The 27471-nt window shown below is 40.5% G+C and overlaps 1 protein-coding gene across 1 annotated transcript; it reads right to left on the reverse strand.

Moving 5' to 3' along the window:
* Positions 1-7542: 7542 nt before the first annotated feature.
* Positions 7543-27369, reverse strand: SHE (Src homology 2 domain containing E). The gene is made up of 6 exons (XM_072647106.1): positions 26225-27369; positions 23634-23760; positions 16599-16928; positions 15011-15167; positions 11723-11842; positions 7543-9624 (listed from the first exon to the last, which is right to left on the reverse strand). The coding sequence occupies exons 1-6, from the start codon at positions 26894-26896 to the stop codon at positions 9438-9440; spliced, it is 1593 nt and encodes a 530-aa protein (XP_072503207.1). The 5' UTR covers positions 26897-27369; the 3' UTR covers positions 7543-9437.
* Between the last annotated feature and the right edge of the window lie 102 nt (positions 27370-27471).

Genomic DNA, 27471 nt, shown 5'->3' on the forward strand with positions numbered 1-27471 from the left:
TGAATACTGTGGATAAGTTCTCTTACTTTGGTAGTGTACTTTCCAGAGATGTACACATTGACAATGAGGTTGATGCACACATTGCCAGAGCTAGCTCTGTGTTTGGGAGGTTCCAAAGAAAAGTTTGGGAGAGAAGAGGTATTAGACTGACTACCAAACTGAAGGTCTACAGAGCTGTTGTGCTGACCTCATTGTTATATGCTTGTGAAACATGAACAGTCTACCAGCATCATTCCAGCAAACAGAATTGCTTCCATTTGAACTGTCTTAGGAGGATTCTGAGGATCACCTGGCAGGATAAGGTACCAGACACTGAAGTACTTGCTTGAGCTGAACTGCCAAGTATTCAAACTATGCTTCAGAGAGTGCAACTCTGATGGGCTGGCCACATTGTTCGAAAGCAAAATGTATGCTTGCCAAAAAGACTATCTTATGGAGAACTTGTATGGGGCAGGTGATCATAGTGGCCAGAAGAAACGATACAAGGACACTTTCAAGGTCTCTCTCAAGAACTTTGGATTTGACTGTGCAACATGGGAGACATTGGCACAGGACCATTCAGCATGGCATACCCACATCAGAAAAGGTGCTGTGCTCTTTGAGCAAAGCAGAATTGAGACAGCACAAAGCAAACAAAGGATGCACAAATTTGGGATATCCACCCCAAATATTCACACAGACTATCTGTGTCCAACCTGTGGTAGAGCATTCTGAGCTCATATTAGTCTGATCAGCCACAATTGGACACACTGAAATTTTACTTTATCATGGTGATGTCATGTTGGTCCTCTCTGAAGACAAAGGACAACAACCAACCAACCAACCAACCAACCAACCAACCAACCAATCAACCAGTGAAGTGCCCGAATCAGCTGGCTACTTCATGGTGTGTTTTTGTTTCTTAAAGTTCCTTGATTCCAGTTCCTAGCTTGAACCAGAACTAGGAACTCCTCAGTGATTTTTTGATAATGCTGTTACCACCCCCAGGTGCAGGTGCTTTCATTTCCCCTGAGCCACAGAGAGTTAGATGTCCAGTTTGTTGTTCCTATCCAGGCTTTGCTGCTCCCATGCACTGACATTTTTTTCTGCTGCTGTCATCTACTTTCCCTTCTACCGGAAAGTGTCACAGCTCTCACTATGGAGATACAAAGGGCCAATATACTTCCAGGTTAGCTAATAAACCCACATCTAGCTGTTTGTTCTTCACACCCACAGTACTGCCCTACCCACAAAGGGTTCCGTCCTGGGTTCCGCTGACCACTTCTCACCCAACTGTTTCTACCAGAGACACAACCCCTGACGGATTTACAACAGATGATCATTAAAATTCATTTTAAAAAATCTCTTAAATCCCATAATTACCATTTTTTGTGGCAGTGGACCCTTATTTACCATTTATTTTTTCTTGATATTTCCCTACCAATTCTCCCTTCTGACCTAGTCTTTCTGGTCTCTTTGGCTTGTTTAGCTTCCTTCTACTGGGCATCCTGGTGGCACAGTGGATGCTGGAGTCAGGAAAGACCTGAATTCAAATCCTACCTCAGACACTAACAACCTGTGTGACTCTGGGCAAGTCACTTAACCTATTTGCCTCAGTTTCCTTAACTGTAAGATGGGGATGACAGTAGCATCTACCTCCCAGGGTTGTTGTAAGGACCAAAAGGGATAATAAATGTAAAGCATTTAATATGGTGACCGGCACATAGTAGGTGCTATAAGTTAGCCATTATCGTTATTATTACTGTATCTAACAAGAGAAGGCTTCATATACCATCCAAGTCTCTCACTAAGACTATACGTTAAGAAGTAGACAAAGATAAAAATATATTACATTTTTCTCAATTAATACAAATTGGCAATTCCATTTCATAGACAGAGATTGGAAGGTTTTTTGTTTGTTTTATTGGTGCCTTTGGTTTTATATCACATTCATTTCTTAAATCTGTTTCCCTACTTCCCTACCCTAACTGAGCCTTTCCTTGCAACAAAGCTTAAAAAAAAAAAAAAGAGAAAGGAAAAAACCCCCAGCTCTGCACAATCATCTGACCTACTGACAGCAGTACTCTAATGTCCATATCAACCTGTCTGGAATGAAGGGAGATTTTCTCAAACCTTCCCTGGTAATAAACTTAGGCACCACAATTACCCAAGGTTTAGTTTCAAATTTATGTATTTTTTTTTCATCTTTATCTTGTGACAGCCATGGTATATCCTGTCTTTCTGCATCAGTTTATGTCTTCCTGAGTTTCTCTGAATTCTTCATATTCATTGTTTCTTATGGTATAGGAATATTTCATAACTTTCATATGAATGCTTAGGTATCTCCTGATCACAGAATCACATAGAATCTGAGAGATGGAAGGGACCCCAGAGGTCATCTAGTCTGACCCACACCCAAACAGAATCGCCAGTACAGCATGCCTCCACTTGAAGAATTCCAGCGCCAGGGATCTACCACCACTGAGGAAATGGAGTAGTGCTTTTATTTCCAGTTCTTTGCTATCACAAAAAATGGAGGCAGCTAGGTGATGCAGTGGATAGAGCAGTAGTGCAGGAGTCAGGAGGACCCAAGTTCAAATTTCACCTCAGACACTTGATACTCACTAGCTGTGAAACCTTGGGCAAGTCACTTAACCCCAATCGCCTCATCCTGGGTCATCTCCAGTCATCCTAATGAATACCTGGTCACTGGATTCAGATGGCTCTGGAGGAGAAGTGAGGCTGGTGACCTGCACAGCCCTCCCTCACTCAAAAACAAAGTCAAGTGCAAGTCATGTCATTATTTCTCTGATGGCATGGTCTTCTTCAGCAATGAAGGATGAACACACAGAACAAAAAATACTGCGATGACTATTTTGGTATATGAGGGACATTCTTGCTGGACCTTCTTGGGGTATAGGTGTAGCAGTGGTATTTCTCGGTCAATGGGTATGGATACTTTTTTTTCTCTAAGCATGATTGCAAATTGCTTTTCTGGATGACTAGATCAACATAATTTGCTTTAAAAAATTAAAATCTATCCTACATGCCATGCTTTTGAAGTTTGATATGGGTAGAAATTATAAACAACAGGCAGAAAAGGTGTAGAATTAGTCACATGCCATTTTGAATGGGGATTACTGAATGATACAGAAATGGAGGTGGAAGGTATAAAATTAATCCCAAGACTGGTACCAAGTGTGGGCTTTGGAAAATTATGTCTCTCATGCTTATTTCAATTTTGCAAATATGACATAAATATAAAAAAACTACATCTGTCAATACATCAAAACTGATCAAGAAAGGTTTTGTTTATATTTGATTTAAAAAATCAGGTGCCTACTATATGTAACGTGCCTAAGTGAAGCATAATTTGATTTTCTTCCTATCCAGTTGACTAAATTAGCTATTAGTCTTAATTGAAGACTACTACATGCCAGGTGCCAAAGGGAACAGGATGGGTCTTTGAAAACCTAACATCCAGTAGAAATACCCCAGATCCCTTTGTCAACCTGAAAATAATTTGAATCCTAAAAAATACTGCTCAACTGATATTTTCTCAAATCAAATATCCTACCCTTTTGCCGAATATGAAGAAAAATAAAAGTGAATTCTCACACCCCCTTGTGGCCAAAGTTATTCATGCTCAGTAGAACCTTTTTTGGGATTCATGGATTGACTGAAAAGAATGGCTAAAAAACAAACTATTTTCCATCCTCCCCTGCTCAAAATTCACTCCTTTATAATCCATGCTATTTAGAATGAATGTTGAAACACATGACCATGCCGAGCAAATCTAGTTCCATTTTTAAAACAACTTTCTCTGGAAAGAGAAAGTAAAAGAAAGGAAGTTTGAGAGATTAAGAGGTTTGAAAAAATAAAAATAAGGCCAAGATTCCCCGGTCACGTATTTGATAACTTTACATACATTTTCCACGGAAACACAGGATCATTTGGAACTGGAAAGGTCCTCAGAGGCAAATTAATTCAATTTATATTGAATTATAAGGGAGGAAACTGAGGCCAAGGAAGACCTGCCCAATGTCAGAAAAGTTGTGTAAGAGGCAAGATTTGAACCCAAATCGGCTGAGGCCAGAGTCAATCTGTGTCCCTACAACAAAACTTTTGGCATTCCCTACTAGCGGTCTGTCCCCTTTGCCTTTTGGTTTGGGACAATTTCATATCACATAAAGGGTTCCAATGAAGGGAGAAGATAACTATTAAAATGTAAATAAGTGAAATGAATCAGTTATTCTCCAATGAGTAAGGGGTCAAAGGATATGAACAATTCTCAAAAGAACTGTGAAATACTAATATACTACATGAAAGAATGCTCCAAATCATAAGTAGTATGAGAAATACAAATCAGAACAACTCTGCAAACTGTTAAAGATTTAATTTTAATTGTTAATACTTGTGGGAAGACAGGCACTCTGATTCATTGCTGGTTGAGCTGTGAATCAGTATGACCATTTTGGAAAGCAATCTGGAATTATGAACATAAAGTACCCTTCAATTCAGAGATTCTAATACTAGGCTTATGCCTCTAGGAAGTCATAGACAAAAAAAGGCAGTCCCCATATACACTAAAATATTTATGGTACCACTTTTTGTGATAGCAAAGAATGGGGCAGGGGGAAACAGATTCCCTTCAGAGGGGAATGGCTAAACAAATTATGGGTCATGAATATAATGAAATATTATTGTGCTGTAAGAAATGATGAATGTGTCGAATAGAGTAGTATGGAAAAATCTACATGAACTAAGGCAAAGAGAACTTTTTAACTTTTTTCCTTCTTTGTCTTAAAAAAACACTATTTGTTATAGGGGATGGTTTTTTAGGAGAGGGAAGGGTAGGAATACTGGAGAAAACCATGGTAATGTAAAAAACAAAAGATCAATAAAAACTAATTTAAAAAAATTAACTGAATGAAATAAGCCAAAGATTATGACTTGTTTGACATGACATTTATTTAAGTTACATTTCAGGGTAAACAGGTGTTCAGGGGGATGTGTAGCCTATGCTGGCTAGCACAATACATTCAGAAATTGTACAAAATATTTCTGTATCATAAATACTTAAAAATTAATAAGATAGGCAGTTGGTTAAAATACATTCTTCAAAAAAAAGTAAGCTAAATCTATGTATATCAACTGATATTTTAGAATGTCAAAGTTTCCCTTACAAAAACAGCTGAACAATTAAGAATTCTGGCAAAATTAGACATCTGCCCCAATTATCTGATAATCACCAGCACTTTCATTAAAAATAGAACTACAAAAAACAAGCTATACAAGCCTAAACAATGATGAGCACTATAGTATCCCAGGAATCCTGGTTGAAGTGGAAAGAGGTTTATTAGGATGCAAATCTCCTTTTAGAGGGAAGGGTATTTCAAGGTGGCTACAGTAATCAGCACCATGTCAAGTCTTTCTCCCATAGAGAGGGTTTCAGTAATTCATTAGGAAACAATGAAGGGGATTAATATTATCTCTTCTGAATAGCACTTTGTTCAGACAGTCAGCCATAAGAATTAGGCCAACATACCAATTTTCCCACTGCAGTTTGCTCTCATTTCCATGAGATGGTAGTATTAGCCTAACTCTTTCCTTTATAATGTTAGAGGTTCTGAAGAAAATTGCAGGCCAGATTTTTTAAGTCAGCCGATAGACTCAGTGACATCTTATATTGGCGAGGATGTGACGCCTGAACCACTAGCAGCTAGGGTAGTGACTTGTAATAATCAAAGAATATAGTCCCTGAGATACCATGACATTAAAAAGACACTGGTGATCACATTTTCCTAACCAAAAATGAGACATAGAGTCTGACAAAGGATGTCTTTTGCAAAGTCTCATTAAAAGTATACTTTTCCCCCCCTTGATATTGGAACAGTTTCAGGAAATCTGGAGCATATGGTCACTGTAGCTACAGGAAATCATAAGGTAAATTAAACAACAAGATGTGGAACAGGGGGCTAACAGTGTCTGAAATTTAGTCAAAGGCCAAAAGTACCCTGGGGATGGATGGTGGGAAGAAGTAGAAACTGAAAAACATTCTTAATTAGAATGAGGGAAAAAATGGTCATCCTTTTTGTTGGCAGAAGGCACTCAGAGGAACCTGGATTAAAAGAGTGGCTAATAAATGCATAAAAAACATCTCCTGAAACAAATGGAAAAAAGACCTAACTTTACAACCTCTTAATTAGTCTTCTGAAACTTCAGAGTTATTTAGAGTTACAACTTAAAGCCCCCCTCAAACCCTCAAATGAGACAGACTCTTTCCAAATAAAATAAAGCCAGAAATTTCTATCTCCAAGGTTAAAAATGAAAAATAGTTTGGTGACAGTTTCTTTCCTATCCTATTCCCCACCCAAATAGATAATTAAATGAACTGATGCTTGCTAAAGCAGAAGAATTTGGACAGTTAGGAATGAGTTTCTTTTACAGAAATTTTACTCTGAAGAAACATTTCTGTTTAGAAGTGCTAGGGGGAAAAAGGGGGGGGGGGGCGGGACAGGTGCCCTTGGAGAGCAGACACAGCCACATTTTGTCTTTATTGTTCATCCATATTAAAATTTTCCATTCCTAACTTTTAAAATAGTGCTTGTAAATAATGAACAGCTAACTATTTTAGGTTTCTTAGAAGCTTGCCTTTTTAAAACAATTGACCCACGTATTCGTGAGGAAGAAGAGACATAAAACACCATCAGTGGATATTGTATGCAAATCCTAGAGACACTAAGGTACAAGGAAATGCAGAAACATGCCAGGAAAGCTGGATTTTTGTCCCAGTTCTGGGATTTTAGTTGCAATTCTGCTATTAACTAGAGGTGTGATGCTAGATAAGTCACTGTCTCTGAGCCTTGGTATCCTCAGTCACAAAATGAGAAAGTGAGTCTGGTTGATCTTTAAAATAGCATGAAAGCTGGATGTTCTAAATGGCAATACTGTCTCTTTATAACACCTGGAATTATTTTCCCTACAGGAAATAATTTAATTCAAGTGAATACAACTATAAGATGCTTGCTGTTGAGACAAACTAATCAAACCCATCAATGTTTCCAGTTCACAATAAATATCTAGCTTTCATACAGCTTTAGATCAGCTGGCCCAGGCAGCTTAACAAGGAAGCCATTAGGTGACACCCTGCTGTGCCTAATTGTTTTTAGAACATATGGTACTTTGTGTTACCACCCCAGCTGTGAATTCTCAGGCTTTTGTCACAATCTAAAGAGCAGCTTAACTCCTATCCCCAATTTACGCTACTTTCTGGTTTATCACCATCTTCCATAGATTCCTCTCTTGTCAGTCACTGGAGACAGAAAAATCACTTTTTAGAAGAACATAATTCATTTTTCCTTCTGGCTTTTTATAAATGAATGTAGTGAATTACATAGGCATCACAACGAAATGACAAACCACTCTACTATTTTTACCAAGAAAACCCCAAATGGAGTCACAGAGAGTCGGACATGACTGAAACAACTGAACAACACAATGAATAAAAGTCTGGGAAAAGCACTGTGCTGGGAATATAAGTGCTTAGCCTTATCTACCTGATTTATGTATCATTTATGTTTTAAAATGTTACTTCAGTGTTCACCACAGTAGCTGGTAGTGCCAAGTTTTAAGTCATTTAGTGTGCAAGATAAACTTTTGTAAATGTTTTGCCGTTTGTTAAAATTAGGAAATTTCATTAGATCCCATTTATGGAATAACTACAGAATAAGGTCTTAGATAAAATGGAACATAATATAATTGCGATCTGTGGAGACCTTAAAAATAAGCCCAGTTTTAAAGGTTCTAACCAATGCTTTTTAAAATAAAAAGGTTATAAGATCACCAACATAAACAAGTATAATTAAAAAGATTCCTTCGGAATTTTAAAATCATATATATGTACACACACATATACGTATATTCCCTTTGGCCAAAGTTTGTATATGAAGTGAAATGTTAACAAGACAAAAAGGTAACTGATGATTGCAGAGATATTCCTACCTGAGAGTGTATACAAATTAACATTTTTTTCTGGCCTTTCAAAAAAAAAAATCCCCACACTATAAAAATTAACTGTTCAATGGATCTTTTTGCAGGCACCTAGACCATTTTTAGGAATAAACTGTAAACCCCAGAATACAGAAACAGCTGCTCAGCTTTAATTATAGAGCCTCTTACCATAATATTATTCTTCTCACAGTAAGTCTGTTATCCCCATGTTTTTCTCACAGTAAATAAATTGGCAATATAAGTTTATGGCTTATTATAAAGACAAAACAAAAGCCTTATTTAAGAGCGTGAGATAAAATTTGTAGAAAATCTATTATGAGGTTAAACACACACACACACACACACACACACACACACACACACACACACACACACACAAAATTATTTTGAAATACCATAGCAGACAGACTATGATTCAGTCTGGTAGATGCAGAGTGGCAAACTCTTAAAAAAAAAAGTCACAAAAACATCTCAAAGCAATTTAGCTTATACCATTAAATCCCTAAAGTAAATCTAGCCGAGTTGTCCCAAGTCACAAAGATTCCATAGCAATAGGTTTTTTCCCCAATGAGGCAAAGACTCACAAATTATCCATTTAAAAAATAGTATATGACTCCTTATTTTTTTGGATTTTTTCATCAATAACAAGCCCTTTGCTGCTTATTTCACTTTACAATTTCAGTGTAATGCCAAAAATGTTTAATTATAAGAGCAATTGAGACCTGAGGTGATTCCCACCTCTTTCCTTAGTTATACACACGACAGATGCCAGGTTTAAAAACCCATCCTTGAGAAAACACTCCATTAGTAAAAGGCAGAGGGGTATGGGATGCTGATCACCAAAGAAACTTATTGTCCAACTTTCAAGTTTGGAGTTCTCCTTAAATGACAAGCTATCAGAAAACTTCTTTTGAGGACCCCTTTTCCAGGGTTACCGGCCAATTCCCATTTTGCATTGCTTCTCCCTTCCTAAAGGTCCATCCAACACATGGAGACATGTGCACTCAAGTACCCTGCCCTTTTCTGGCTGGTTCCTCCCCAAGTTGAGAAGGGCTACACAACACACTGATGTTTTAGAAACTGAATACTTTGGCTGGCAATGGGTGCCTTTCTTCAGCGGTGACTGCAATGGGGCAGATGTGACTTTTTTCTGGGGTCTTTGCTTCTCCTTTCTGAGGAAGTGTTATTCAGTACAGACATCTGGACAATGGCAGAGAACTTAACTCTCACTTCTCATTGCTCTCTCCGGTGAAGAAGAAAGTGGGTGCTGAGGATTGCATTTGGGGCAAATAATTTATTCTTTTAAAAATGAAAACTTTCACTCCCTTGAAAATTCCTGTAGAAAGTAGATGCCAATAATTAAGAAAAAGTCCAGCCCACGTGAGGGCCAAGTTTGTGCCGCTGTGGTCAGGGGAGGCAGGTGTCCCAGGCTTTCACTGATGGAGTCAGTGGAGTCTGCTGTGGACAGGATACAGGAGGGTCATGTGTTCTGCCCCCTTGAAAGGCAATTTCTCATTGGAATAGTAATGCACCACCTCTGGGATGCTGTCAAACACAGCGCTTGTTTGATCTAGGGTGTACTTGTTGTCTTTAGTCTGAGCCACAATAATGTGAACGCATCCTTGACTGGTCCTGTAACAAGGCACAAGTCAGAGAAGGAGACACAAATGAGCAAAGCTTAGAGGAGAGACCACTCTGTCCAGGGACTCCAAAGTCCCACAGACTCCCTTGGCCCTCCCTCCATTGTTCTATCAAACTGAAATGCTCTCAACAGGCCACAATCAAGCAAAGCACTGGGAGGCTTCCCAACCCCCTGCTAAAACTGTTTCATCATTGGAAGCTGTGTCTTCAGTATAAAAAAACGTTATAGGTGTTAACTAGGCTAAAGCCTTTTATAAAAACAATCAGTGCCATCCCATCATCAATCTTACTAGGCTGCTTAAAGTACCAGACTCAGGTTTAAAAAAAAAAAAAAAGTCCACCCTATTTCCTTCAACAACAACAAAAAATAAAGTACGAATCCAAATAATTTTTTTTCCATGTCTGGAAAGGCCATTCCTTGTTTTAAGTAACTTTGTTTTGCTCAGATACAGCTTGTTGGCTCACACAATGTGAGTTGGCAAAGAAAGCTCAAGCTAACCCAGAAAGCGCCTGTTTCAGGAGCAGAGCAGGGCTATTCCTGGCATTGTATATTTGTTGGCCATTTCAGTTTTATGAGCAATATTGCTTGGACACCCAGCCCCTTTTTCCCCCCTCTGGTCTGATTGTTTCAGCTACAGGGGCTCCGCTTCCTCAGGAAGGAAATGCAGTTAGTACTCCCGACAATGATCCTCCAATATAGCGCCATTGAACTAGCCTTGGAGACAAGGACTGCCGGGGAACACCCAGACTCCATGGGGCTGAGGCATAAACACGTCTTTGTGTACAGTCAGGGGCAGTGGAGAGTGAGAGGATGGCCACCTTCTCCTCTCCTCTCCATTGTAAGACACTCACAGGAAAGCTCCCGTCAGCCCTGCGGCAACCAGGGCAGCATTCTGAAAGCCCAGAGTACAAAATGTGGAGGGGCAAAGTACTCCAGAGTACGAGAGGACACAAAGGGTCTTTATTACAAATGAGAGCTTATTTTTATTCAGTCATTATTCCCAAGGAACAGAGATAAGGCTGGTCTGAAAACTCCTAACTAATAACTGGATTATTATTGGGCCACCAATTATGAAGGTGGAATTTAGAGAAAGATGGGAAAATGTGTACGCATAAAGTAAGCAAACCACCAAGAACTACAAAAATGCAGATGTGAATATTCAGAGAAGGCTGGTCTCCTAAAAAACTATAATAGTGGTCCCAGAACACAGATTATGAAACATTTCTCCCTCCTCGGGACTCAGCAAGAGGGGAAAGGCTACACAGACAGAAGGCTACATATAGTGTTCACTATGCTCACTGCACTTTTGGTTACAAGGGTTATCGATCAATTTAGGGGGTTGAAGGAGAAAGACAGAAAGACATTATATCCAGAAAAAGCTGACATAAAAGTAAAAGGCATTAATAAAATGTCTTAAAATTATTTTAAAAATAATTAATATTGCACAGATGGAGAAGGGGACACAAGAGTTATCAAAAAAAATATGTTCAAAAACCATTCTTGACTAGTCAAGAGAAAGTAAACAAGCCGATTCTCTTTTCTAAAAATTATTCCCACAGAGAAACTATTAGACTATCTTATATTTTCTCATGGGCAGTCACTTGACATTGCAAGACAGTCTTTCACCACTGCAGTATTCTTTGAATGAAACCACTCTATGAGTTTAAAAGGTTTATTGTGACCATTTTAATGGACCTTTACTCTTAATTTTTTCTGCTTAAGTCCCCCCTCCTCCTGCCTCCAATATGTGGTCCTAAGACTGTTAAGTCAGCAATGATTTACTCCTAGTGCGACACTGGGGAAAAAACCCAGGATTTGGAGTTACAGAACCCAGGTTCAAAATCTTACCTCTGACATTGATTCCCTCAGTGTCTCTGGGCAAGTGCCTTAACCTCTCTGGGCCAGAGTTCCCTCATCTTTAAAGTGAGGGAGCTGTGCTTGAAGGTTCCTTCAAGCTCTAAGTCTATGATTCCTTGACCTCTCTTTCAAAAAGAAATGCTTCTTTTAAACCTTATTCCATCTAAGATCTTCTTTGGTCTATTTCTCATTTTCTCTCTCAGCAGGCTGATGGGGCACTGAGGTACTTACTTTAGTGCAATAGAGTATCTACTGTTCCCAGACTCACTGTTGCGCACCAGGTAACTGGCTTCTTTACAGGGCTGGAGCCGACTCTCTGCCTCTGCCCTGGCGATGGCTCCATGATACCAGCTAAAGTAAGGACAGAGATAGAACTGTGTTAAAACTCAAAGTCTAGAGACTGAGAAATTCACTCCTGGTTTACACAATGTATTTGGTGCCTGTAGTCATTTATACTAGATCCTACTTCCTATTTTAAGCCATGAAACAGGGCTGTGTGCTTGCTGCCATGCTTTTTAACATAATGTTTTCAGCCATGTTGACAAATGCTTTCAATGAGGATGAACACAGCAACAAAGTCAACTACCGTACTGATGGTAAGTTATTCAATTTGAAAAGGCTACAAGCCAAGACCAAAGTGGAGGGAGTGTTGGTGCATGATTTTCTGTTTGCAGATGATTGTGCACTCAATGTAGCCTCTGAAGCTGAGCTGCAACAAAGTATGGATCAATTCTCTGCTGCCTGGGCTAATTTTGGCCTAATAATTAACACCAAGAAAACACAGGTGCTCCATCAGCCACCACCACACCATCCATACATGGAACTATTGATTTCAGCAAATGGAGAAGTTTTGAATGCTGTGCATAAGTTCACTTACCTTGGTAGTGTACTTTCCAGGGATGGACACATTGACAATGAGGTTGATGCACACATTGTCAGAGCTAGCTCAGTGTTTGGGAGGCTCCAAACAAAAGCTTGGGAGAGAAGAGGTATTAGACTGACTACCAAACTGAAGGTCTACAGAGCTGTTGTGCTGACCTCATTGTTATATGCTTGTGAAATATGGATAGTCTATCAGCGCCATGACAGGAAACTGAATCACTTCCATCTGAACTGTCTTAGGAAGATTCTGAGGATCCCCTGGCAGGATAAAGTACCAGACACTGAAGTCCTTGCTTGAGCTGAACTGCCAAGTATTCAAACTATGCTTCAGAGAGTGCAACTCTGATGGGCTGACCACATTGTTCGAATGCAAACTTGCCAAAAAGACTATCTTATGGAGAACTTGTATGGGGCAGGTGATCATAGTGGCCAGAAGAAACGATACAAGGACACTTTCAAGGTCTCTCTCAAGAACTTTGGATTTGACTGTGCAACATGGGAGACATTGGCACAGGACCATTCAGCATGGCATACCCACATCAGAAAAGGTGCTGTGCTCTTTGAGCAAAGCAGGATTGAGACAGCACAAAGCAAACATAGGACGTGCAAATTTGGGATATCCACCCCAAATATTCATACGGACTTTCTGTGCCCAACCTGTGGTAGAGCATTCTGAGCTCATATTCAGACACACTGAAATTTCACTTTACAATGGTGATGTCATTTTGGTCTTCTTTGAAGACGAAGGACAACAACAATTTTAAGCCATATCAAAAGGCAATCAGGTAATTACGCATCACAAAGTCTATCAGAACAGCAAGTTTAGGTACTGTTGAAAAATACAATTTTCACTCTGTATGTTTAAGGTACAAGTCAAACGAATAAAGTCTGTGTACAACCTTCACCTTAAAACAGAAAATCATAGCAGTCTTGTCAATACAAAGTTCATTATATACATGTAACCTGTTGTTTGTCCTTCATTCTTGAAGAGGACCAATGACATAAGGAGGGTGATGTCTTGACTTGCAAGTGAACTGGATTTAAGTGAAGCAGGGCTGTGCAGAGTCAACAGCCTCACTTTCTCTTCCAGGGTCATCTGAGTCCTGTGGCAAGACACAGGTCAGGACAACTGGTGATGGTCCTGGATTTAGTGGGAGAACTTGACCATTTTAAGCTAAGGTCTTTCCCAGATCTGTTTGTCTGAGGCAACACCCATTCAGTGATTTTAAGGCTAGGTAAAAAATGAGGCAAAAGATGGCCTAGTTTGCCTACTCAAAAAAAAAAAAAAATCAATCTTGGAGGGGAAGACCCTCAGGGTTTTTGGCCAGAACTGAAACAACTGCTATCTATGCTGTTAGGAATAATCCAAGAAGCATAGTGTGGAGAGAAGCAGTTCTCTAACTTTCTGGTCTCAGGACTGGACCCCTTTACACTTTTATGTTATCGGGGACCAAAAAGAACTTTTTTTTAATGTGAGCTACATCTAGCAATATTTACCATATAAAAAATTAAAATGCATACATTTAAAAATATTTAGCTATTAGCTCACCTTCACTTAAAAATTAACAATAATAATCCTGTTACATCCTAATATAAATAACATTTTTATGAAAAATATTTTCCAAAACAAAAACAGTTCGTGAAGAAAGGCATTGTTTTACATATTTAAAAATCTCTTTGATGCCTGGTTCAATAAGAAGACAGCTAGATTCTCATATCTGCCTCTGCAGTCAATATTAATACATATTGATAGTTAAAATTTATATAGTGCTTACCATGTGCCAGGCCCTGGGCTAGGCACTGCACATTATTATCTCATTTGCCTCACAACAACCCTGAGAGGTAGAGGCTACCATAAGCTCTATTTTATTGATGAGGAAACTGCGGCAAACAGAGATTAAGCAACTTGCCCAGTGTCACACAGCTAATAAGTATCTGAAGGCACACTGAAACTGAGGTCTTCCTGACTTCAGGCCCAGTGCTCTATCCAGCGAGTCACCTAACAGCCCCCAAATATGTTTTATTTGATGTATATAAAGAAAATCTAGCCTCACACAGATATGTAGTTGAAAAAAAAGAAGAGCATTTTAGTTGGCAAATAATGTCTTAGTACAGTATTATTATGAAAACAGTTTTGACCTCTCAGATCCCCTGAAAAGGTCTTGAGGACCTTTAAGGGGTCCAAGGACCACATTCTGAGGACTGCTGGCTGCAAGTACCAGCCTCAGAGCCAGAGTTTTACCTTGGACACATACTAGTAGTGTGACCCTGGGCAGGTCATTTAACTTCCCTGTTCTTCAAGTAACATGTAAGACTATAAAAGTGTTGATCTACCTTGGAAGAAGGAAGTTCCCCACACCAAAAAAACCATAGGTCCAGATACTATCTTGATAATGGAGTAATCATCCAAGTTTTTTATTTCTGAAGGAAATGCCTGATGTAGTAAAAAGCATGCTGGCCTTGGCATCAGTGAACCTAGGGTCAGACCCCAGCACTGCTATGATGCCTGTGGGCAAGTCTTAAGCTCTCTGGGCCTTAGTTTTCTCAAATGTAAAATGAAGGACTTGGACTAGTTGGCTCTTGAGATCCTTCTAGCTCTAAACCTAGGCTCCAGATCAAACAAAGAGTCAGACTTACGGCTGCTTTTCCAGGCAAATAGCTGGGTCCACTCTCTCCCCTTCACTGTGATCGGCAAGTGCTGGTTTCAGGATCTTCTGGGGCCAGCTCTTCTGCCTGTGGTGGTGTCGCACTGTTTCTTCTTTGATGGCAGGTCTCTCCGATCCCTCAAACTGGACTGGAAGGAAGGCTCCATTTAATATCAGACTTGTCATTGCAGTGGTCTATGTAAGGCTTCAAAGAAAAAGTGCTTATCCTGACTCAGCTCAGGAAAGAAGTTTTTTTTTCCTTCACCAAAAACTTCAGAGAGCAGAAAAATATGTTGGTGTATCTGAGCACACTGAAATCTTTGATATTCTATTAGATTGCTAGTATCATCCCACATGATGCCACTTCCTGGCAAACCATCCACCATTAGAAGGAAGTTTTAGAATATTAGTTGTGACCAAACCCTTTTATTACATTTGCTCAGATATTTCTACTTTTGTACTTTTCAGACTAAAAAGGACCGTAGTAAGATTATTCCAGCAAAGCATACATCCACTGAAATAACGCTTTTCTGGAAAGTTTTGGCATTTTTAAATTAAAAATTCCTAGTAAATGGAAGATGATAGGGATAAATGAACACGGCATAGATTTTTTTAGAAATACTGAATGTACAAATTTATTTTCTTTAATATCATATATTTTGGTATTGTGACTGGATAAATTTGAAGCCTGTATAAAGACAAACCAGGCACCTAATTTTGTTGTTGTTAAATCATTTCACTTGTGTCCAATTCTTTGTGACCCCATTTGGAATTTTCTTGGCAGAGACACAAGAGTGGTTTGCTACTTCTTTTTGCAGATCATTTTACAGTCGAGGAAACTGAAGCAAACAGGGCTAAATGACTTACCCACGGTCACACAGCTAGTATCTGGGGGTGGAATGTGAACTCAGATCTTCCTGATTCCAGGTCCAGTCCTCTATACACCAAACTACCTAGGGACCTGATAGGTGTTCAATAATCCCAGACTGATCAACTTTAAGCTTCTGAGCATAGTACAGTGGACAAAGGCCTGGCTCTGGAGTTAAAGAGCCTGGACTCAAGCCCTATCTCTGACTTTTACTACCTGTATGGTCCTGGGCAAGTCTCTTAGGTTCTTTAAGCCTCAGTTTCCTCATCTGCATAAATGAGGGAGTGGGACTAGATAATCTTTAAGGTGACAGTTCTAGATTTATAATCCTAAAATCCTAAGTAATCAGAAAGATGAAATGGATTAAAGGATCAGCAGCTAAATATATCACCTACACTTTAATAAATCTAGATTATAACTTAGTTCACACTTTTAGAGAAAAAAACTGCCTGAAGGCATTTAAATGGAGGTAGCAGAAACTAATGGGAAACCAGAATTAGGCAATAGAAGTCTGGTTTCTGACACTAATATAGACCCTCCACTATCAATTTACACAAATGTATGTTCATGTAGTCATCCCTCGACATTCATGGGTTTCACATTCATGGACTTCACATTTGTAGTTTTGATTATTTGTGGGCTGTTCATTGATAATTAAATAGGAATTTCTGGAGATTTGGGTGAAATCACTGTTTCAGCGATTACCTCTTACCTGACAATGCTTTCACTATCTGTTCTTTTTTCCATTCCCATGGCTGCTCATATTCTGCAGCTGGTCGCTCATCATTTTCAGGAAGCCTACTGTCTGGGGAACGCATCTTCCTTTCTTGTACAGTGCCCATCTGTACATCTGATATGAGTCCTCCTTCTCCAGGTTCATAAGGAGTATCATACAGCTGCGGGGGTTTGCCCAAAAGGTCTTTGGAACTCCTTCTTTTAACTAGAGTCTCTGATTTAATGCCATTTTCCCCTGATTCACAAGGGCTGTCAAGCAGCTGAATAGCCTTCACCAAGGGGTCTTTAGAACCTCTTCGCCTTATCTCTGAAAGGTGTACATATATACATATGTATATTAATGAAAACAAGCAAGTAGTACCACAGTTCCCTAGAAGGGAATATGCTGTTATAATATCCATGAAACTTAAGTACCTATCCATCTTTCTGTCTTATCTACACAGTCAAGGCTGGCATGTAAGCTTGGAGTTAATGTTTCAATAGCTCTGATTCTTTTCTAGTAGCACCAATAATGACAGAAACTATGGGAGCAAGACAAGGAAAGTGTCTACTCCTTCCTTCCTCTATTTGCTACATAAATTCTGTGATGTATAAACATCAGGATGGAAAAGATCACAAAAATCTACAGATCCCTAAGTAAGGTCCAGTGTGAGGCAATGTAGCCAGATGAAGTAGCAGCTCCAAGGCACATTGCCACATACCTACTCTTAACTGTGCAGTCTGATCTGGCTGCAGTTTAGCCTTAAACTGTCTGCTCCGTGTTAGAGAACAAAATGAGACAAGCCAGATGTAAAAAACCCAGTGTGTAGGAAACTGCAAACAGCAGGAAGAATTTTTTTCTGTGGGCTAGAAACGATGTCTTCTAATCATGGAGAATAACCAGAGGGAAGAAAGTTTTTTGTAAAGAATGCACATGATAGGATAACCTGGGAAGAAGACTGATTACTTAAAATTTTAGAGCCACTAACAATGCTGCAGCCTAGGAAAGAACAAGAGAAATAAAACCAGATTAAAGAGGGAAAAAGTTACTCAAGCTTGGGGAAAAGAAAAATTCAACCCTGAATCTGTTTACAATGAATAGGGGGCCAACGTCCATATGCAGCTTTAACTGTCACTTTTGGGTCTCACACACTCTATCCCAAGCTATTCCAGGGCTCCAGAGCTGGCACCTTCTTCATCTGTTCTGTTCAAGGTTTGGAAAAAACCAAAAACACCTTTCTTCTTAGTTTGGTCAAAATAAAGAAATGAAAACAAAAATGAACACAAATACAAGAAAACAGGTTAATAGAGTACACATTTAATTCATTCTCAAAATCCAGCCACATTATATTAGTTGGCATTCTCTGCTGTTATCTCAATTCAACCTTGTCTCTGCTGAACTAAGAGGAAAAGGAGTTTGTCTATACTTATGATCAGGAGAAATATACTTGGGTAGATAAGAATGAAGCAGAAATTACCTTATATGGAGCAGTTTTATGATTTTGCTCACTACTTCATGTTAAAACAGTGCAGAGCTGAGGGTACTTTAAGCACCCATGGTCTATACAATGTAAGTGTCTATGTTAGATGTCTTTCTACTTTTTTAGAAAGAATGTCTATAGAGTTCTGAGAGAGAGGACGTGGTATGATGACTGAATCATAGAATTTCAGAGTTGGAAGGGGACCCCAGGTCAACCGATATACAAAAGGAAGGGAAAGAAAAGCACTCCTTCTTCTGAAAGTCCTTAGTAGATTGGATAAAAGATATGCAAAGTATTATTAGGTCTTTAAACAATGTTTAATTAGGAAAAAAGCAAGACTTACATATAGGGTCCCTCCACCCCCTCAAGCTCAATGACTTCAGAATTCATTCCAGCACCTGGCTGTCCTGAACCTGAGGCGCCATAGTAACAGAAACAATCACATGGTTGCAAACGGATCCTTCCTGTAGGGAGAATAGCCCCTGACGTGCAGAGCTGGCTCTGAGAGGAAACAAGACTGAGAAGGAGGAAATGGAGAAAGGAAGCTACACCCAGGCTGTCCGATACAAGCCATTTACCATGGCAGACAACAGAAAGCAGTTAACTAACTGCAGATAAACAGTCATTTGCAGCAAAGGGCTGAAACCAAGAGCTGACCTTGTAACAATTAAAATGTGCTGCTGGATAGAGCAAGATATGAAAATGTGCTAAAAGAATTTTCCTTCTCAATAATTAATTCTAGCCTTGTAGACTGTACTCCATGCATATTAACATTTTTGATAACTGGAAGAACACAGAGAGCTTTTGTGCCCTAACTTAAGCAATTTAGTTTTAGTTTGTAAGCTCCTCTAATACAAGGATTTTTAATGATTAAGGATTCTTTGATAGATAAATTGGGCCCTATTTTTACTGTAATGCAAATTTAAAAGTTTGATTCGAACTCTCAGTTTACAAAAATCAAAGTTGAAGAATTTCAAAACATGATACTTCAAGCTATCTTCCACCTCTTAAAGAAATCAAGATTTTATGTGTAATATAGTATTGTAGGGGGTGGAGGTGTAAGGTTTGCTTAAAGGTCCTCTGACCACTACATTAACATCATCTCTATGAGCTAAGTATTTCTTATCCTAATCGAAGATGTACGGACACATTTTCATATTTGGAACAAATTTTTAGGAATATTCAAATCACAAAAGAATTTTCTTTCCAGACAAAAAGGTCTAACTTTAGGCTTGTATGTGGAACAAAAATCAGAATGCTGAATTGTAAACCCCAAAGTTGGAGGTTTACAAGGGAAAAGGTGAAAAATCAAAAGAACCATAACTATCTCCCTCCCCCACCCATAGTTATTTTCTCCCCATATGTGATCTTGGTAGACTACCCCAATGATCAGAACCTTTTAAAAACCTGAATATGTTTAAACTAAAAGACAAAACCAGAAAAATAACCCTGGATGTAATAAGAAATCCACATATTGGGAGGGAAATTGGCATCAGATGACCTCTAAGGTCTCGTTTAAGGATCTCTAATACTAACCTGGCAGCTCTGGACTAATGACAATGTTAAATGCTCACAATCTTTATTGCAAACATTCTTCTGAGGAAAATGGTTTCTGTTACTACTCCCCTATTGATAACCTCTCTTCTAAAGGAAATATTCCTGCTCGTTTTAAAAATTTCCAGATGATTTGGGTTTTGGTCTCAGTTCTGCTCATAAATAACTACTTGACCCAGGTCAAGAAATGCCTCCTCCTGCCACCCCCTCCCATACCTCAGTTTCCTTATTATTATATGATGTTGTTACAAGGATGAAGACTAAAGAATCACAGTGCAAGTCCAACCTCCTCATGTTGTAGATAATATAAAGGGAGGTGCTTTCATACCAGGTAATATAACTAAAAAAGGTTTATATTCTTGACTTTATAGAGCAAGAAAAGGCTGAAAGGTAACTCAGAAGAAGTTCAATAGAGTAGTGTCCTCCACCATGAATTGTGCTACTTTATAAAGAAATGGTTAGTTTTAAACATTTAAATAACTCTACAGTACCTTTAAACTGTAACGAAGCAGAACAAAAAAAAAAAAGGAAAAAACTCAGCAGCAAATAATTTATTTCCAGCTTCTGTTCAGCTCACTCACTTCCTGTTATTCTGCCCAGCTGTGTAACCCCATGGGTAGGCAAAGTCAAAGCAGTTCTACCATGCTGATACAGAAGGGGATGTGTATGTATTAGGTATCAAGGGAGGCAACTAAACCCAATTACTAGGGACCAATTGCTTTTAAAAGGTTAAAAGGAAAGTATATAGATTATCATTTTATTACAGATTGCTGAAAATGAGGTAGTTGAAGTTTTATATTTTAAACAGAATTCAAATATTTATTAAGTTCTGACTACTTGGAAGAATTTAGAAATAAAGATTTTGCCTTGGCCTGCTCCCAATCATTCCTAGCTTCAAGCTTACATACTAACAAGGGTAGAAAGATGTGCACATAAATATTATATAAGAAAGAATATGATAAATATAAAGGAAAGATTCATTCAAAGTGCATCGGAGAAATGTGAGGACAAAGAGATTGCTTTCAGCTGGGGAGGGGGAAGTGGAGAAAGAGGACACAGGAAGGCTTCCTGAAGAAGAGGACATCTGAGCTGGGTCCTGAAGAAGAGGGAGTTTTAAAAGGAAGAAAGGTGTGGAAGGAGTCCATTCTAAGCATGGAGACAGGAAATTAACACATAGCCCAGATTCACTAGAATATGGGGTAAGTGAAGAATAGTGCTATAAAACATGAGCTAGAAGAGTAAGGTGGAAGTCAATTATGGCAGGCCCTGAACCAGGTGAATCAGTTTACATTTTATCTTACAGGAAAGAAGGAACTACTGATTGTTTTATTTAAATAGCAAATTTCACAGATACACTTTTCATTTGGCAGGATCAATTGATCTGTAATTTCCTTTGTAAGTCCACAATATTAAGACTACAATATTCATAAGCAAAATACAACTTCATGAGTGTGTTTTTTACAACCACTTAAAAGGAACCCTAGAGACAATATGATTTATTTCATCTAAAAAGGAAGAGAGCAAAAAATATGAAAACAAAAGGAGAATGGAAACTCAAAAAACAGGAATTCAGCATAGATTCTTGGGGGAAACTCCTTTTTTGAAATTTTACATCCTTTTTAATTGTTTTAATTTTTCTTTTTATTCCTCTCCTCCAACCACCTAATTAAAAAAATTTTTTTTTTTTTTTTACTGTGACTCAGTTCATTTTTCACTTCCTTTCATTCAAGGGTTTCACCAGGGGTCACAGTCCAGTGACCCTTAGGGTCAAAGCCTGGCCAGGCTACACCCTCCCAGAATCCAGCTCCTTATCTCCATCCAGCAGAGTAGCAGGAAACAGAAGCACCGATTTCCTGTTTCTAGTTCATTTTCATTTCTGAAGCCTGCCCTGACTGTATCAGAGTGTTGAAGTTATCCTTATGTTCCACTATTCTCAGACTCCACTTATGTTCCTGTAGCTTGACAGCTTTACAATTTGTTTTAAAAACAGTAGAAACAAAGCCTTTAATGTGTGACCAATTATTCCTTTCCCAGGCATGAAACTCATGACACTCAAAAAACCAACAAAAAATTTCCTTGAGTCAGCACTCATATACTAGATGTCTGTGTATCTTAAGTCACAAGGCTTAAATAAAAGTTAGTAGATAAAATTAACTGGAGGAAATATTGTTTTTTTATTTGTCCTATGAAAGCACTAAAGTAAAAAACATATAAATAACTTAAACTCATAAAGATATAAAATAAATGTACAAAAGGTAGTACAAAATAGTAGCATGATTCTGCTGACTTTATAATTCTAGAAATAAATTACTTTTAAATTAGATGCTGTACTATGAAAAAAATGAATGTGGTACCATTACATTTATTTAAGATAGAGAAATTTCAAGCTTTGTCAAATTAGACAGTTTGAGGAAATTTTTTTTTCCAGCAAAATAACAGGATCATATTGTGTCTATGTAATTTCAAGTTATTCTTTAAAACAATGTGTTATTTCCTTAATGCACATTTGTGACTCATTGAAATCAACAGCTTAGCTAGGGAAATGAGGGATTCAGGAAATAGATATAGTTACCTTAGCAATGAGGATTCCCTTCTTCATTCACTTTAATTCATAGAAGTAGTAATCTTGCCTAGAGGCCAGAGTGAATTGAATTGAAAAAGACTGAAAGACCTTGGAAAGTACACTGAATTCTGGGAATTATATGATCCTACAGAAACATGAAGGAAGTTAAACACGGACTTCTGTTCTAATCTCAAAAAGAATCAATGTCCAGGACTAAGGAGGTCATGAGTCCCCTATACTCAAGCCTTCCCTCTGTGATTATCTCCAATAAATCCTGTATATATCTGGTTTGTACACAATTGTTTGTGTGTCGTTTCTCTCCTTATTAGACTGTGAATTCCTTGAGGGAAGGATCTGTCTTTTGCCTTTCTTTGCCTCCCCAGTGTGCCTGGCACATAGAAGGTTAATAAATACTTGCTGTTGACTTCACTCTGCTCTGGTTGACCAGGGTTGATGTAAACTATTTAAAATACAGCATCTAAATTTAAAGGTGATTTATTTCTGGAATTCTGAAGTCAGCTGGATCATGCTATCTTTTAGTCTCAAAATTTCCTATCCTTTTAATTAGCTATTTTAAATGTTTTCGGAGCATAAAAATTATTCACATGTCCTTGCTTTCGTAGGTCAAATCAAAAACAGTATTTGGAGTTTCGGGGTCAGTTCTGTATGTCATGTTGTTAAGGAGGACTCTAATACGTTGGAAAGCATCCAGGGAAGGATAAGCCAGGATGGTGAAATCATTTCACATGAGGATCTATTTAAAGAACTGGGGATGTTTTAGCCTTGAGAAGACTTGATGGGGGAGTGAGGGTGGGAGTGAAACATGATAGCAATCTTCAAGTATGTTAAAGGCTGTCATGTGGAAGAGGGGATTAGTCTTTCTCTGCTGAGTCCCAGAGGGCAGAACTATGGATAATGGGCAGAAGCTGCAAAAGGGGCGAATTTAGGCTTGGTGTTAGGAAGAACTAACAATTTAGAACTACACAAAAGTGGAATAGATTGCCTCAGTGGGTGGTGAGCTCTGGTTTTCCAACAAAGCCCAGGCCCTCTTTCTGTCTACTATGGATGTGGCTGTCACTCTATTTCCTCCCTGATATCTACTCCAAAAGAACTGGAGAGAGTAGGTATCAGAGAAAGGTATATTAGTTAAAAATACTAATGAACTTTTTTTGTGGTTCATGATGACACTGGCACTTCCCACTGAGGAAACTCCCTGAACCAGTGCAGACTGGCAACTATCCTAACATCTCAGTCTTAGAGCTGTCTGGGCTCCTGGGAGGTTACCTTGCTCAGCATCACATAGCCTGTATGTGTCAGATTCTTGACTCTGAGGTGGGCTCCCCACCCACTACACCAAGCTGTTTTTTGCTTGAAAGGGTGAAATGTATCAAGTAGTAGGCTTATGTCCATATTTAACCAGCAATTTTTCACAAACCTGTTATCATCTGCTGTGCATCATATGGTTCCATATAGCCATCATTCTCCCCTACTCTTTCTGCATCCCTTTGACCCTTTGTACGTTTGGCATCATAGGGATCAGCATAGTCTTCTAAAATGATCACCTGTAAAAAGAAGAGTTAAGGATTCTAAAGAATCTAAGTAATAATTGTACCCAAATGACTGTCTGCAGTATCTCAGAATCACCATCAATGCACAAATGATTATAGGTACAGCAGATGCGCTTCGATATGCATGAAGACTACCATATAGTCTCATCATCAGCAATTAGTACAATCAGATGCACTTTTTCTAATAATTAGTTTAGCACAGTGCACACAGTAGGCACTTAATAAATGCTAGTTAGTAGACTGAGGGTGGAGTTGCTCTACTCTATCTACCTCTGCATGTCCTCTCCAACCCCTAGAAAGCATCTGCTACATAAAATCCATGGTCTGGGGACTTAGAATAGAAAAACAATCAAAACAAGGACCCAAACCAAAAACCTCTCCAACATATCCATATGACAATTAACCCCATTACTTGGGCCTCCTTAATTAACTGAGCTTATCAATCACAATCTATCAAAAACCAAATACTTACTGAATGCCTGCTAGGCATCCTGCACTCCTAGGGAGTTGTGAGAGCAACATGTAAGACATGGTCTCTACTGTCAAGGAACTTAAAATATAGTTAAAGAGGCAGCACTAAAACAAGAAATAGAATAATTGGATGGTATCCCTGACTATCAGTAGGATGAGTTCAGAAAAGGGAGACATGAGACTGGAAGGTTTCAGAAGGAAGAAGGACTTCAGCTGTGTTTGTCACTAAGCACCGTGTAGGACTGAGAAGGGGAGGGAAGGAGAGCATTAAGGGTGAGCTCTTATCCCATGGGAATGAGAAGAGGGAAGGCAAAAAAAGGGGAAATGAGCAAGGCCTCTGAAAGGACTCGGAGGAGGTTGTTTAAGAGTAGCTGTTTGAGCTGCAGATACTTAGCAGCTATGTGTGAAGACTGAAAATGTGTGTCAGTCACATTACTTCATTCAACAAATCTTTATCAACAGTCAATTAAATTACATGTGTAGACTTGTGCTAGGCACAACAAGAGATATACAACACTATGCTATGCTGTCTCTGCCCTCGAGGACCTTATTTTTTAGTCAGGACAAACCATATTCATATGAAACACTAAATGATGTAAAAGTTAAATAAGACAAGAATAAACAAGAAACGTTCCAAAGCTGTATGGACCTCATGTTAGAGGGTCTTAACACCATCCAATTAGGCAGAATGTCCGAAGAGACTGTTAATTGGGGCTGTTAAAAATGTACTCCTCTGTTCAGACTCCTTTCCAACCCAGTGTACCAATAAAAAGAAAATGCAAGACTGTTAACACAATATTCTAAATATTTTATCCCTCACTTTCACTGTTCTTTAATCCTGGACAGAATCCAGACTAGGATGTAATAATGAGGACCAGAAAATATCTTTGCTCTTCCTAAATTTAACCTCCTTGAGTGTTTTGAAAACTGAAAGAACCTAAAAGCAGCCTGGTGTAGAGGAGAGCAGCACTGGAAGTCCTTGGTTTGAATCCTGTCTCAGGCTCTTCTTAGGGATGTGAACTACTCTGAGCCTGTTTCTTCATCAGTAAAATGAGGAGGGTGGATTGGCACTCATCTTCCCTTCAGCTCTAAATCTATTATCTATGACCCTTTTCAAACATCAGCTCTAGAGAAGGGGATTCCAATACTAGCAAATAGAACTGGGCTGCTTCTTAATTTTATCAAGGGTTTGCCTACAAGCTCCCCACACAAAATTCACAAGATTAACACAGCTCCCTTCAGCAGGTAGACAAATCTGGCAAAATAGCAAAGTCCTAATTACGCAGAGCTTTGAACTACCAGCAGAATGGTAATACTGCAGGAAAAGGTGAAACTCCTAAACACTAAGAGTAAGACAATGCCACTAATGATCTGAACACCTCTTAAAGGTGAGTACAATGAATATTAGAATTTTTTCAAGTAAGGGTTCAACCCCCTAAAGTGACATATGTATGAGGTTGTAGGGGAACATGAAGATGCAAGGAATGTTCCAAGGCTATATGGATTGAGTGTTATAAGCTCCTACCATCATCCAAATTAGACAGCATGTCTAAAGGGTTTAATTGGGCATAGTTGATTTAGTAGTGGGGGGAAGGTTGATTTGATGGGGAAAAATGTTGAATAGATGGAGGAAGGGTTGGCTTGATGGATGGAGGACTGGTTTGATGGGTGCGCAAAGAGCAATTTGATGGGGAGATGGTCGGCTTAATGGGGGAACAGGTTGGTTTGGCATGGGGAAGAGTTGGCCATGGAAGAGAAGGGTTGGTTTGATGGGGGGAAGGGTTGGCTTGGTGGAGAGTGGGAAGATTGGTCTGATAGGAGTAAAGGTTGTCTGGATGGAAAGAAGGGTTAGTTTGATGTGCAGGAAGGGTTGGCTTAATGGGAGGAAGAATTGGATTAATGAGGGAAGAGTTGGCTTCACGTGTGGGTGGGTGGGGGGAGGGAAGGGATGATTTTAATGGAGGGTAAGAGGAACCCTTCTGCTTACCGTGTCCTGCTGCTTGACCCCCTTGCCCTTGTCCAGTTCGGGTCCCAGGGAGGAGGGGGAGGAGGAAGTGCTGGAGCTGGAGCTGGAGCTGGAGCAGGAGCTGGAATAGCTTTTCCCGTTCTTCTCCTGGGTGTCCACCTTGATGAGCCGGTTGATGTAGGTGCTGCAGCCGGTGCTCTTGACCGAGCCGCGGGGCTGCTCCTCCTCCGGAGCGGCTGCGGCTGCGGCTGCGGCTGCGGCGCGGGAGTTCTTCCGGCTCTTGCCCGCGGCCGCCTGGAGCATCCCTTGGATGCTGTCGCGGGACAGCCGGCTGTCCTTGGCCGGGCCGGAGCCGGCCGCCTTGCAGCTGCCCAGCTCGGCGGCCGAGTTCTTGCGGCCCTTGCCGGACGGCGGGGGCAGCCCGGGGCCGCCAGCTTCGGAGTTCTTGCGGAGTTTGCCGGCCAGGCCGCCCCCTCCTCCCGTGCCCCCTCCGCCGCCGCCGCCGCCCCCTCCGCCGCCGGGTTTCGTGCGCTCGGACACCGTCTTCAGCGTCAGCGGTAGCTCCTTGAACCACTTGGCTGCCATGGAGGGCGCCCAGGCGGGGAGCGTCGTGGCCCCTCCGGAGCCCGAGACGGCGAGCAAAGAGGCGAAGCCCAGACACCGAGAGACGCCCGGCGCCGGCGACACACACATTCCCCGGGACGACGAAGCGGCGCGGGGGGGCCGAGCCCGGCTAGGCCGGTCCCGGGGGAGACGGGGAAAGGGGACGCAGACGGCTTCCCCACGACGGGAGGTCCGGAGGGCGGGGAGACCCGCAGAGCCGCCGCCCCTCGGCCGGCTGGCCGTGCAGAAAACGCCAAGGGTCCCCGCGCGCGCCGCGCGGCTGGTCCGGGGTTCGAGGCGGGGCCGAGTGTCGCCGTCCCCCGCACTCCTCTTCCTGCAGTCCGCGGCCGCCAAGGTTTTCTCCGCTCCCGTCCCCGCCCCCTTCAGCCTGCTGTTCTTGGGAGCCCGCGGATGGTCCCGGACGGCCAGTCTCACTGCGCCCTTGAGAACCGCCCCCGACGCGGGCGCTCGTTCGCTCCGAGGTCTAGCAGGGCGACAGCAGCGAAAGGACGGACCAGCCCGTAGACGGCGGGGAAAACCGCCGCACACCTCGCACAGCCTCCCACCCCGCCCTTCCACTCTCCCAGGATTAGGCACCACCCCTCTTCCCCAGAGTCCCGCCCACATCGCGTGCTGGGAGGAAAGGGGCGGGGCCTGGCTGCCGC

The sequence above is a fragment of the Notamacropus eugenii genome, chromosome 2 (assembly GCF_028372415.1).
Source record: "Notamacropus eugenii isolate mMacEug1 chromosome 2, mMacEug1.pri_v2, whole genome shotgun sequence".
Lineage (NCBI taxonomy): Eukaryota > Metazoa > Chordata > Mammalia > Diprotodontia > Macropodidae > Notamacropus > Notamacropus eugenii.

Excerpts from the sequence above, each read along its gene's own strand:
- SHE (XM_072647106.1), bottom strand. The coding sequence starts at position 26,896 with ATGTGTGTGTCGCCGGCGCCGGGCGTCTCTCGGTGTCTGGGCTTCGCC. Across the intron at positions 23,761-26,224 it reads GGGTCAAGCAGCAGGACACG|GTGATCATTTTAGAAGACTA; the intron begins GTAAGCAGAAGG and ends TTCTTTTTACAG. Across the intron at positions 9,625-11,722 it reads AGATACTCTATTGCACTAAA|GACCAGTCAAGGATGCGTTC; the intron begins GTAAGTACCTCA and ends GCCTTGTTACAG.